At 37.1% G+C, this 13,793-nt stretch overlaps 1 protein-coding gene across 1 annotated transcript; it reads left to right on the top strand.

The window, feature by feature from the left end:
• The first annotated feature begins 6,959 nt into the window (after positions 1-6,959).
• LOC134235885 (uncharacterized protein F54H12.2-like) lies at positions 6,960-8,018 on the top strand. Its single transcript, XM_062718063.1, has one exon. The coding sequence runs from the start codon at positions 6,960-6,962 to the stop codon at positions 8,016-8,018; it is 1,059 nt and encodes a 352-aa protein (XP_062574047.1).
• The last annotated feature ends 5,775 nt before the right edge of the window (positions 8,019-13,793 follow it).

Here is a 13,793-nt window from a genome sequence, read left to right as displayed (position 1 = left end):
TTAAAAAAGACACTGTACGAAGTGGAGGAAATTTGGGGTAAAAAAGCGACAGTGGGGAAAAAAATCTTCAAGAAGTCAAAGTCAGGTGGAAAGGATATCCCCCTAGTTTGATTCATGGATTCCTCAAACGGATCTCATCCAGTAACTCCTCATTGGAAATTTTGTGGAAGAATATTCCTCGAGAAGAAATTGTGTATTTTGCAAAATTCATTTGTATTTCCCTCATATCACTAGTGTGGTATGTTAGCTTTACACGATCCTAATCGAGAATATTGGATGGTCTGTGTGAGTTCTTCGGTGGTTATATCATGCCTAGTCCTACCATGATGCATCAAACCCCTACGGTCAAGAAAGAATTCACCAAGTTAGTATCTCTATTTAGGAGACCCCCAAAACCCAAAAGGGGATCATTTCCCATCAAAGTGAGGGATAGAGCACATCATGGAGTATCTTGGGAAAATAGAAGAACCTAAAGGGGACCCTGTAAAGGGAGAATGGATAAAAACAAAGAGACATGTATTCAACATTTCTTTGATCAAAATCCAGGACAAAAAGGTCACAATGAAATCTACTTTTTAAAAGAAATGAAATTCCCGGACCCCAAAGGAACAAACACATGGTCTTATGGTCACCTAAATATCGAGAATTCAAATGGAAAGTCAAATAGTCTTGGTTCACTGAAGACAGGGACCCAGAAGCTTGGATTCAAGGAAAATGGATGGAAAAAGCTTAATTTAAAAAAGACTATCTGACGGAAGTATCCAAAAAGGATACGATATCATGGACTGTGCTTGTGAAACAACTATTTGTACATGAGGAGATGTTTCCCAAAAAGAACTGAACATAAGTTTTGAATGTTTGTTATTATGATGTTCTTGTTATTGTTGTTGTTATGAATAAAATAGAGAAACCAAAATTCTAGTGTTGTTAGTTATTTCCCTATACACACAACTGAGCGCTCTATATACACTAGATTTGTGATGATGACGTCATAATCACATTCTTAATGCTGCCAAGTACATCTTATGTATTCAGCATAAAAAAACGTCCCCAAAATGTACATGAGCAAAACTAGGGCCCAAATTTTTTTGCACACAAAAAACACTAAGGTATATAAAGCGGGGCTTGATCCTGCGCTCATTGTACCCAATTTTGAAAAAAGGGCACTGAGCAAGTCAGACGTGTTTTATTTTAAACAATTTAAAACCTTCACTACTGGGTTTTTAAAAAACCCTGTCCGTATGAAAATCCCCCTTTTTTCTCTGTATAATACAGCATATTCACAGTAATCTACGGTAAATCTACAGTATGCTACGGACCCAGCTCTGTATATAAGTAAATTCTTTTGCCACGATGTATCCCCAGCATGCCACAGTTACATACAGTAGGCCCCATCCCTACAGTATGCCACTGTATGGCTACTGTTTCCTACAGACAACTACAGTAAAACCCCCGTATATGCCCCAGTACGCCCCCGAATATGTTCATTGAAGCAAAAAAACAACTCCCAGAGCACTGGACCTAAGATTGGGTTTTCAATTTAGTACACAGAGTTACTTACCTAAGACATTTTTGAACAATAATTTAAACACAAATTATTTTTTTAAAATTTTTGAGAGACTTATTGAGTTCTTTTATAACTCTGAAATAACTCTTAAAAATTAATAAAGCATTGCTTCATAAAATATTTATCTATCTATTTTTTTCATAAATTATTTAATTATCTTTTAGTTTTATTTATTTATTTATATACTTGAAATGACTTTGTACCTTTTGTGGAAAAAAAAACACAGCCGGGGTAATGCTGCATTTTGGGAAATTCTTGTTTTTTAAATTAATTGATGTTCTTTAAAAAAATTAATCTAATTAATAGCATGTTATTAATCATTGCATAAAAAACCTTTTTTTTTTCTTATTTCTAAATTGCATATACAAACAAAATTATTAATTGTATACCCGAAAGTTGGATTTATTTGGTTTATTTTATGTAAACAAGTTTACGCTAAAATGTCTCTCAAAGTCTCTTTGAAGCATATTTAAACTACTTTTAATTATTTTATTTCCGTGTTGGATATCAGAATAATCGTCTCATTATGCACAATCTTAACCCGTCAAAAACTTTTTTGATACTTTTGTTTTGTTTTGTTTGACAAAATTCGGTTCTCTTACAAAGGGAAAATGTTACACTGTATTTCAAACAGCCGCAGAGTGGGCACGGTCGCTCTCTGCCACACAATAAACAAGGTAAAGTGGTCAGTGAAAAAGACAATAGGTGTCATTACTGTGTACCCCGCGTCACTGGTAAACAATCAATGGCTTTGAAGTTCTTTCATAATCGTGTTAGGGTTTTGAAAATCGATTTTTTTTTCAATCAAAACAAAGTAAAAATATGAAATTGCAATTGACAAATTAAAATTGTGCATTGTGACCATTATTTTGATATCCATCGTGGACGTAAAATAATTGAAATTTGCTTTAATATGCTTAAAAAATACTTTGTAGCATTTTTTTGGGATAAATAATTTTTAAATAAAATAAAATTTAAAAAAAAATAAATTTTGGGGGGGGGGGGTATTATAAATGATTATTTTGTTGTCTTGTCGATTACAAAAATAAATAAACTATTTATTTATTTATTTAGTTTATTTATGTATTTATAGATAAATTTTAGGGATGTCAACGAGTACCGGTTACGGGTACTCAATGAACGTACAGTATCGAATACTAAAATCGGTACTCGGTTACTAGATGTATACACATTTTTGAATATTTCTAATCTTATTTATTAATGCATTAAACAACCTTTTTTAAAACGTAAAATGCTCATTGCACTTGTACATACAGTAATTAGGGTTTACTACGACTCTAAATGACCGTTATCGCCTGTGGAAGTGTTTATACAGTAATTATCGTGACCAAACACCTGATGTACCTGGCTTTTCTCACCTTTGGCTGCCTTCTTCCCTTATTTTTTGCTTAGCTTTAATTATTTGTTTTCACTGAACATCGTTTAAGATCCATTATGTTTAAATAAATTAGATAATTTTGTCAATCTCCGAGAAGCCGTAAATTCTTGGGAAAAGAGCGGATGATATTACACGTGCGATTGTTGATATGGTTGTGTTTGATTACATGCCAATACAACTGGTTGGAGGCAAAGGCTTTAAAAAAAACTGATGTCCATCGTTGCATCAAACTAAAAATACCGTCCCGTAATACTATATAAATCTGGGATCGAACAAGTGTACTAAAATCATAAATCCGCTCTGTTTGGAGAACTTGATCAAGTTCAAGTTGATACTGTACGTAGCTCTTACGACTCATGATACCTGGTTGTCAAACGCGACAAAGAGTTACATTACAATTACTGAGCAGATTATTTTTTTAAACAAAAACACTGTGAACAACTAATGATTTTATTTCTTGTGTTTATATCTGATAAATAAATTGAATTTAAAGTTATATTAAATTTCGTCGGGCACGAAGTGCTCATCATTATTACAACAGAAATACATTTACGGATAAGCCTCCTATCAGTGCATCTGGTTTTATTTCTACAAGAGTTTACAATGTTTTACAGTCTTCAATTTACTTGTTCATGTTTATTTACACTTTTACCGATACCCGGGTACTCGATCAAAAAAAGTCCGAGTAACCGAGTATCGAAAATTGACCGATTTGACATCCCTAATAAATTTATAAACCGAATAAATAAATAAGATGAATTATTAGTTCATTTTTTAATTTTGTATTTTTAAAGTCATTTATTTTATTTAATTTTCAATTACCACTTCACCTTGTTTATTTTGTGCCGTGACTAGTATGCAGCTCTGCATTTGTAAGAAATACATGGATTTGTTTTTACAATGATTAATTTCATGCCCTTAATCAATTTTATTTATTTTTTGAAAGAAAATCAATCAATTTAAAAAAAACTACAATTTTCCAAAATGCAACATTACCCCTGCTGTTTTGGGGTTTTTTTAAACAAAATTTAAACAGATTACTCCAAGTATTTTATGGAAAAAATACGTGTTGCAAAATAAATAAATAAATAAATCTACTAATCAATCAATTCAAAGAATAATTAAATAATCAATTTTAAAAAAATGATAGATAAATATTTTTTGAAGCAATGATTTATTAATTTTTCAGAACTATTTCGATTCAGAGTTATGACAGAACTCAATAAGTCTCTTAACAAATAAAAAGATATATAACTTTGTGTTTGTAATTTTTTTAAAAAAAAAATTCTCAGGTAAATAACTAAATGTACTTGATTGATAATCTCACATCTTAGGTAACAGTACAGTACTCTGGGAGTGTGTAAAATTCTTCTTTTTGCTTCACTGAACATATACAGGGGCGTACTGGGGCATATTCTTGGGTTTACCGTTGTTGTCTGTAGGAAACGTAGCCGTACAGTGGCATACTGTAGGCTTATCGGGGCCTACTGTATGTAACTGTGGCATGCTGGGGAAACACACAGTGGCATACAGAGATTTACTGTATATACAGAGCTGGCATACCGTAGCATACTGTAGATATACCGTAGATTACTGTGAAAATGCTGTAGGATACAAGAAAGACAGGGGATTTTCATACGGACGGGGGTTTTTAAAAGCCAGTATGCTTTACCTCAATTTAACCGACGGTCAGTGGGAAGTGGCTTTAACAGAAATGATCTATCCTTGTAGTATCGAAAATATCAGTGAAGAAGAAGCTTATCTGGACATATGTATGGTGGAAAAAATTCCACCCTTTTTTAAAAACATACCCCCGGGGGAGAAACTGGATCTGGAGGACCCGGTTAAGTATCATTGGGGAAGGTTTCAACTCTTGAAAAGTGCCCCCATCACCTTTGCAGATACCCAACTGTTAGTGGAATGGAGACAAGCGTATTGGTTGAATTGGACTTATGATCCAAAAGAAAAATTAAATTTGTATCGCCTTAAATTTAGACCGGGACCTTATGCTAACCCTGAAGCTTCTCCTGGCCGAAATGAATGAAGTTTAGAAAGGTGTCTAAAAAAATATCTGGAAAAAATATCAAACCTGGACCAAACCGAAGAGCAGGAATACAAGAAGTGCGATCATGGTGGCCGGAGAGGGAGGTGTATGGGGCTTTAAATCCCTCCTTAAAGAAAGTTCTAAAAGACCTAGAGCAGAAGAAGAAGTTTCCCTAAAACCGAGATGAAATTGAACTATAGGGGCAATTTCATGAGTGAATTATGTCACTCATTTACGTCAAATTCCCATCTTTATACGGTTTCCCTTAAGTCTGGCTTATAGATTGGCTACCACGGTCGCAAATTGGTGCCCGAAAATTGGACAGAAAACACCACCAAATGGATCAACATCAGTTACATGGCTCCGGACACTCCCGATTTATACCGGAATTTAAAATCCATGTATGTGTATTGCGATCTCATTCAACCCCAGACGGTTGGCTCCAATGCCTTGAAATTATTAAGAGTGGTGCCTTGTCATTTTGAGGACAAAGAAAAACAATGCAAATGGGAACCCATTCGAGCGGAATATGTCCCTTTGAATAAAAAACATTTCGATACCATTGAGATTCACATCATGACTCCTTTTGGACAGCCCATGCCTTTTTTAAGTGGCAAGTCCATCGTGAAACTTCACTTCAGAAAAGTATACTGAGATGAGTGTACCTTTATTTTGTTTCATCTTATTGGGCGTGATGTTTTGTCTGGTCTGCTGTATGTATTGTATTCAGCCCTAAAAAAGGGTATAAAAGGAAGTCCCTGAGGACAGAAAGGTCAGTTAAACAAGAGACATGAACCGTGCAGTATCATCCCGGATTACTTAGACAAAGAGGACACGGACAGTTTGTCTATCATAAAGGCTTATTACGTCAAAAAGGACACGGTTTTTTAGGATCCCTGTTTAAAATAGCAGTTCCCTTAGTCAGCAATCTAGTAGGAGGATTATTAGGAGGGGGTTACAAGCAACCCCACCACCAGCCTATCATCCACCCCAGAACTATCAAAGAGAGAAAGGATTTTTTGCTGATTTACTGAAAACCGGAGCTAAACACTCCTTGACTGATGTTGCTAGAACGGAATTAGACGTATTAGAAAATAAGAGATCTTTAAAAGACGCAGTCAAAACTCACGGAGTAAGAGCCCTCAAAAATACTTCGGGAATGGTGAAACAAAGAATGAATCTAGGAGGTACTAAGAAAAGAAGAAAAAGAATGAAAAAACACAGAGGATAGGGAATGGGGATGAAAATAACAAGTCAAAGAAGAAGAAGACGACAGAGAGGCCGAGGATTTTTTACTGATTTACTGACAACGGGAGATAAACAAGCCTTGACTGCTGCTGCTAGAACGGGATTAGACGTATTAGAAAATAAGAGATCTTTAAAAGACGCAGTCAAAACTCACGGAGTAAGAGCCCTCAAAAATACTTCGGGAATGGTGAAACAAAAATAATCTAGGAGGTACTGAACAGAAGAAAAAAGACGCCTATGTTAGCCCGAGGAGGTCCTAAGATTAAAAGGAAAACACAAGGAGGAATTCCTAAAAGAAAACGTCCTTTAGATGTGTTTGACTGAGAGAGTATAAATAGACCAGTCCAGTGAACAGAAGGTTCATTTGTGAAAACTTAATCCTAGTAGACACATCATGTTACAACCCGATTCCTGTGGGTGTGGGATGAACAATTTACAATTGTTCCAAGTCCCTCCGACTAATATTGCTTTAGAAGACACAAAATGGGAAGAATATTACCCCATTTCCAGTATTCTAGATTCGGAGACCGCTCCCATCTAATTTGAAATTAAAGGACAAGGAGATCACTATCTGGATTTATCTCAAACTTAACTTCAAATGGTATGTAAATTTACCAAAGACGATGGAAGTAATCTGACTGGGGCTAACAGCACTTCCAGTCCAGTGAATAATATCTTACATTCCATGTTTACGGAAATCGATGTCAGTGACTCCGGGGACGGATACCTATCCTTACAAAGCTTATCTGGAGAAATTTTTGTCTTACCAACCCAGAACTTTAAAGACACAGATGAGAGCCTGTAGTCTGTGGGAAAAAGATACGGCAGGACACATGGACGAAGTGGGGTTAGAGGACCTTGGTGTAGCTCAAAATAAGACCTTTAATGTAACTCCGGGTCAAAATGGTGGTGCCGACACGGTGACCATTAACCAACCCATCCTTACAGAGTTACCGGCCAATTCTAAAAACGAAGAATTCCGAGAAAGACACCAAGCTATCGATGGGAGTAAGAAAATCACTTTGCTGGATCATTTACATCTAGATTTGTTTCAACAAGATCGATTTCTGCCCAATGGAGTCGACGTCCGTTCGCGATTTAATCGAGCTAGACCCGCTTTCTACATGATGATCAAAGGAGGAAGTACAGGAAAAGTGAAAATTTTGAGTATGGTCTTGTGGGTGAGAAAAGTTAAACCCACACCAGTCATGATGAATGCCATTAATCAGAGTTTGAATACCCACAGAGCCAAATATCCCTTGAGAAGAGTGGAAGTAAAAACCTTTACCATCCCCACAGGAACTCAGTCTAAGATTACGGATTATCTGTTTCAAGGCCAGATGCCTAAACGTCTCATTTTAGGCTTTGTGGAGAATGCGGCCTTTAACGGAGATCAAACTAAAAATCCCTTTCATTTCCAAAACTTTGGAATTAAGAAAGTAGATGTCAGTATCAACGGAGAGAGCATTAGTATTCGTTGTTTTGAGCCTAATTTCAACGACAATTTATATCTGAGATCTTTTCTCAGTCTGTATCTAGCTCTGGGAAGATTAGGAGAAGATTGGGCTCCGGACATTACCCTAGAAGAGTATAAACGCGGCTACACTCTATGGGGCTGGGATTTCACTAAAGATCAAGAGGCGCAATCGGATAAATTCCACATCATAGAAACAGGAAATCTGAGAGTAGAAGTGCAGTTTACCAACAATACGGCTACCACCATAAATTGTGTGGTGTATGCAGAATCGATAACCTATTAGAAATTAACAAACAGAGAGAAGTGAGTATTGATTACAAAAAAATGGATACGGGACAAATAAGAGAAGTATTATCCAGGGAATTCAAGAGTTCTTTTGGGAGCGTGTATCCTGTAGATTTATTACCGGATCAATTAAGACCTGGAGAAAAAGCCATCGTCGTGAATACGGATCCTCAAGATCGACCTGGAGAACATTGGGTGTGTCATCCCGTGGTGGAATATTTCGATTCTTATGGATTTCCTCCCTTACAAAAATTAATTCAAGACTTTATCCAGCGTCATGCTCACCAATGGATTTATAATCCGTATCGCTATCAAGACTGGAATACCGATGTGTGTGGACAATATTGCGTGTATTATTTACATCAAAGAGACAAGAAAAGAAAGAAAGCCGACGAGTGGTTATTCCCCTTTGACCAGAGTACGGCTTTGCAAAGGGATAAATACGTGGCTAATTGGTTTAAAAACACTTATCATAAATTACCTACGGGTCATGGACAAACATGTCAATGTTTTTATCAAAATGTATTGTAATGCATTGTTGTTGTAAACATGGTACAAACACACCTCAGTTGTTGACTGGCTTTCATATGGGTAACAGCCTCAGCAAAGAAATGAGTCAGAACACTAGATTAGAGGAAATTGAATGGTTATTTAAACAGGAGGGAGGAAAAGATATCATACCACCTCCCTTGATGGAAGAACATCCTGTAGAATGTAAACCTCAGGAGGAGAAAGAAAACATAAAACCAAACAATAAAGATAACAAGATGTTATTAGAAAAAAGATTGACAAAGCACAGGATTTTAAACCCACAGAACCATTACAGAAGAGTCAACAAATAATGAAAGAAGTCAAAACTCAACTCTTGGAAGACATTAAGACTCGTTATAATAACAAACATAAAGAAAATACAGGCAATCGTTATATTGCTAAGTTTAAAAAAGACAGATTTAGAGTAGCCAAAAATTGGATATTCAATTTAACTGGGTGCCGACAGGAGGATGTAGATCAAATCATTCGAAGTGATTATCAATACTTGATCTTACAAAAAAAAATGCATCCAGAAACTGGAAAACCTCATCATGTGAGAGGATTCATTCAAATGAAATACAGCGGTCATGAGAGATACATGTACAAAAAGATTCATGGGTTAACCTGTTTTAATATGTCTCACAGCACACAAGAATTGGAAAGAACATTTTACAGACAAGGTGACTATGAAGAATATGGGGTTTTAGAACCTGATGTGAGAAACAAAGTATTAGTTCCAAGAGATTGTAGATTAACCTGAAAAAAAAATATTTTAAAAAATATTGAACAACTTGTACACACTTATGACAAACAGGTGTACATTCTTCATAAACATTAAGTGTATGTATGTGTGTTATTGTTTGATGAAAAAAAAAATAAATTTAAAAATGTGTCTGTGTGTTATATGAATTCATTTAAAAAAAGGCCTCTGTGTTTTTTTTTCTTTTCCATGTTTATTATTTAAAAAAAAATTAAAAAATTCAAAGTTATTTTAAAAAAAAGATTTTTTAAAAAAATTCTAAGTTCTTTTTAAAAAAAAATATAAAAGTGACCTGGTGTTAACTTGATACACATAAAACGTTTCTTGTTTACCTACTGTATAAGAAGGTATTCTTTTCTTAGACACAATTGTTTCTTATTTACCCACTGTATAAGAAGGTAATCTTTTCTTAGACACAAAATGTTTCTTTGACTGTATTCAAAGATAATCTTTTCTTAGACACAATCGTTTCTTTGATTGTATTTTAAAAAAGATAATCTTTTTTCTTAGACACAAAAACGTTTCTTTGACTTCATTTTTAAAGGTAATCTTTTCTTAGACACACAACGTTTCTTTTTACCTCTGTATAGATGGCATCTTTTCTAAACAATTGGGTGGCCGTGAAAACGGCCGGGGGTGATTTTTTTTGTCAAAGGGTTTACTCCCTTAGCAGGCGCTGGACTAACTCGCCGATGTTCTCGTCCTCACTGGTGGACCGAAACTCTGGGCGCTCTGAGAGGGGTGTCCTGGCTGAGGGTGCTGGCGGCGGTCTAGTCGGGGGTGGCGGTCTTCTGAAAAGGGGGTCTCTTCCCCTGATGCCGCGGGTGGCCACGTACCTTGACATAGAAGGTCTGGGTTCCCGTCGTCTGCACAGCGGGCAGCAGCCTAGGGGCGGCGTCTGGAGGACCAGCACCTCCGAGCACCGGTAACAGGCGGGCCTGTTCCGGCATTCACAACAAACGTAGTTGGAGGGCTGGTCCTCCTCCGGGCAGATGGAACACTGGGGGATCCTGGACTCGGGTAGCTGGATCTGCAACCTGGACGGGTCCCCTCGGCACTGGATCCTCGTCTTCCGACGAAGTAGCCCAGTCTTGGTGACGAGAGGGGCTCCCAGGGAATCCGAGTCCCATCCTCCTCCAATAGCTCCCTGGGGACTCTGGCTAGAGGACCACGTCGGCGTAGGCGGTCGTTGATTTCTACTACAGGCGGGGGCGATGGATTTCTGTAATTCTCCGAACTGGAGAGTGGGGGCGAATTTCCCCGGGGGGATCCCTCTGCCTCAGTCTCTACCCGTCTGTAGGGGGTGAGCCGCTGTCTTCTTCTTCTCTGCCTCTGTACCCTTGTCCCCTCATCCCTAGCCAGGCCCAGCTGGCAATCGGCCATCTGCGCTAACACTCTCGTCCGGTGGTGACATCACGGACTATCCAAATGCGAGGACTTCTACACCATTCACAAGGAAATAACTGGGAAGATCTTCTTCTCCGGAAGCCATTGCAAAACGTACACGATGATACTAACGAATGACGCCGACTGCTGGCGAGCGTCTGTATTTATGCACAAATTACGGACGTTAAAGAGAGCACCTCGATGGCGAGAGCCGAAATATCATGGTGAACCGAAATTGTGTGTGATTTGTACTTTGGGACCTAGACCTTTTCATGGATTATTTAGTATGTATTCATAGTAGGATTCCAGCATGATACAGGTCTAAACAAGGTAAGTTTCCTGCTTCTTTTCATACTAGAAAGGATACATGACATGCATCCGTCGTGGAGAAAAGAGTGAAAAACCTCGAAGCGACGAGGCGAAATCCAAGGACTCGAGTGTATAAAATAAGCCTTTTCAGTCTTTTTTAGAGGGTGAGAGCCGGAAAACTCATGTGGGTCAGGGAGAAGGGACTTAGGGAAGAGTGCCGATATAGTTTTTATTTCAAAAGAATCATGATCAGGGTAAAAAACAAGCTAAAATAGGTTTACATATAGACACAATGGGGGTCAGAGGTCACGGATTTTCAGAAAATCATACTATGAGATACATAACGATTCTTGGAATCTAACCTTTTTCTGACTGATATTTTAAGAAAAATAGAATGTCATGAGGTTAAAAACAATTCGTATTTACTTTTCAGATCATGTAGGAGTCTTGATCGTTTGTTTTTCATCAAAATCGAAAACTGTAGTGACACAGGGTGTTAACAACGTATTGCATACACATCTGATTTTTTAAGTAACCAGATCTTTTATGAAAAGAAAATTTTATATGAAAAGAATCGTATTGCTTTGAAAATCATTCGTATTTACTTGATGGATCATGATCCACTCTAGATTTTTTATGTTTGATCAAAAACCATACATAGACTCCGCGTCTGAAAAGAATTCAAGATGGCGTCATAAATAACGAAACACTGACGTAGTATTACATGATTTATTTCTTAAAGACTAACAAAGCTTGTAAGTGTCGAATTCTCTTCGAACAGGTATATAAAGCAAAGCTGGAAATTTAAGATCAGTCTTCGTTGGCATTTCGAACTTGACAGACGTGAAAATATGACAGAAGCAATGATGAATACCCCAGACAACCCTACTTATGTGACACCTGAAGGGGCCCCCATGCCAGAGTCACAGGACGCAGTGGAATTGGATTTGGGCATGTATAATCTTCCAGAATACATGAATAAAGAAGAATATGGGCATCTTGACTACAACTCTGGATGGGATTGTTAACATGCTGACTGGTATTGATAACAAGCTGACTGATCTGAAAAATTACAACGCCAGTGAATTTTGTTTGATTCATGCGAAATTATCCAAATTATGAGTGAAAGTCACTAACATGCAAGACAAAATGAGAGGAGGAGGAAGCACTTACCAGAAAAAAGAGGAACAAGGGGGATCCGGAGATACTAAGAAAACTAGACAGACGGATCCATGCTACATCTGTAAAGAGTTTGGGCATTGGGCCCCAGATTGTCCCAAAAAAAATAGGATTTGTGCTACAAGTGTGGGAAATTTGGCCATTGGGCTAATAAGTGCCCAGAGGATGAGGAGGGGAGGATGAAACAATTCGTAAAAGATATAGAAAAAGTGAAGAAAAAGCCTCAGGAACCCAAGACTTCAGGGACACACCAGACCAAACCCTTAGTGAAAGAAGGAGACAAAAAGGAGAAAAAGGAACACAAGAGAGGATTCCAGGCCCCAGCACTACTCACAAGAGGAAACTTCCCTGATAAGTGAACATTGAAGTATACTAGTATACTAGTATATACTTTCAAGAAAATGCACTACAACCCATTTTTTATTTTAAAAAATTGCTATATTATGAATAAAAATGTCCTATTTGGTGTGCGCCTGCTTCTTCATCGGCGAATACTTTTAAAGTAAATTTTAAATTTTGGGGATTGTTGCTAGTTTGTTAGCTTTACAGATAGTGTTTAAAATGTTTTAAGGAGTCACTGTCTAATTAGTACTGTAAACCAAGTATTGTACGCGTGCGATAAATATCCGCGAGTTCCGCGAGCAACCTCTGCTTGTGGATATTTATCGTCGCGAACCAGTTGTTCAATAATCATATTCCCATGTGGAATGATTAGAGTTATTTGCCCTTTTTTGAATACCGATCCCGACGGTTCAATAGGTAATCACGGAAGAACTTTAGTGTACTAGAAACAGTTGAAAGTTAATTACAAACATTCAGAAAAATATAAAAACGAATGGCAAATCTAAAACTATTTGTCTGAAAATTATTTAAATGTCATTAATTATTTCAGCTTGTGTTATTATCGTTCATTTAGCGTCACAGTCGAGTTAGAGATAGCCTGGTTAATTACGTCTAATTATGACCCAGTCCTGCTCTGTCCAAATCATTTACAATAATTGTCCTTTGGCTATGTAGATCTAAGAAAGCATCAATTACCTAATTAGTATGAGGCACTTTTACAATTGAGTGTTTTAAATCAACTTTTGTCTCCTAGATTTTTCCCCGATTTTCATTCGAGCGTCGTGAATAATACGTAAGAAATATACTAATGGTAACATTTTACCAACTTTATAGGCGGATATGAGATTTTAAAAGGACGCAACGCACAAAATGTCTTGAATAATGTGTAAACAGTACTCACGTTAGGATTTTACGTAGTTTATGGGCGGATATAAAATGATATCGCATTTCATTTGTACATGTAGCTTTCCTTTTATGCTTTGATGATACGCCATAAACAATAATGGTAGAAGGCTTAAAAATACTTTGGCATAACACTTTAGTTTACACAGAATATCTAATGTAACTATTTGCTAAAATCAACGTATCCATATGACATTTTATTTATCCTCTTACATCAACTTTGTTTCTTTAAAAATGCAGACATAGATTTAAATTATACGAGGACTCACATCCCAATTTTACTCGCCCACTGACGTCAAATACAACGGCAGCCGCACGAGATTTTCATGCATATTTAGCCTCCGTAGCGTCAGACTCAGAGAC

Source organism: Saccostrea cucullata, unplaced genomic scaffold (assembly GCF_032062105.1).
Source record: "Saccostrea cucullata isolate Sc308-1 unplaced genomic scaffold, CSIRO_AGI_Scuc_v1 ctg14369, whole genome shotgun sequence".
In the NCBI taxonomy this organism is placed as follows: Eukaryota; Metazoa; Mollusca; class Bivalvia; order Ostreida; family Ostreidae; genus Saccostrea; species Saccostrea cuccullata.
Note: the sequence above shows the minus strand (reverse complement) of the source record. Positions and strands in the feature narration are given on the sequence as shown.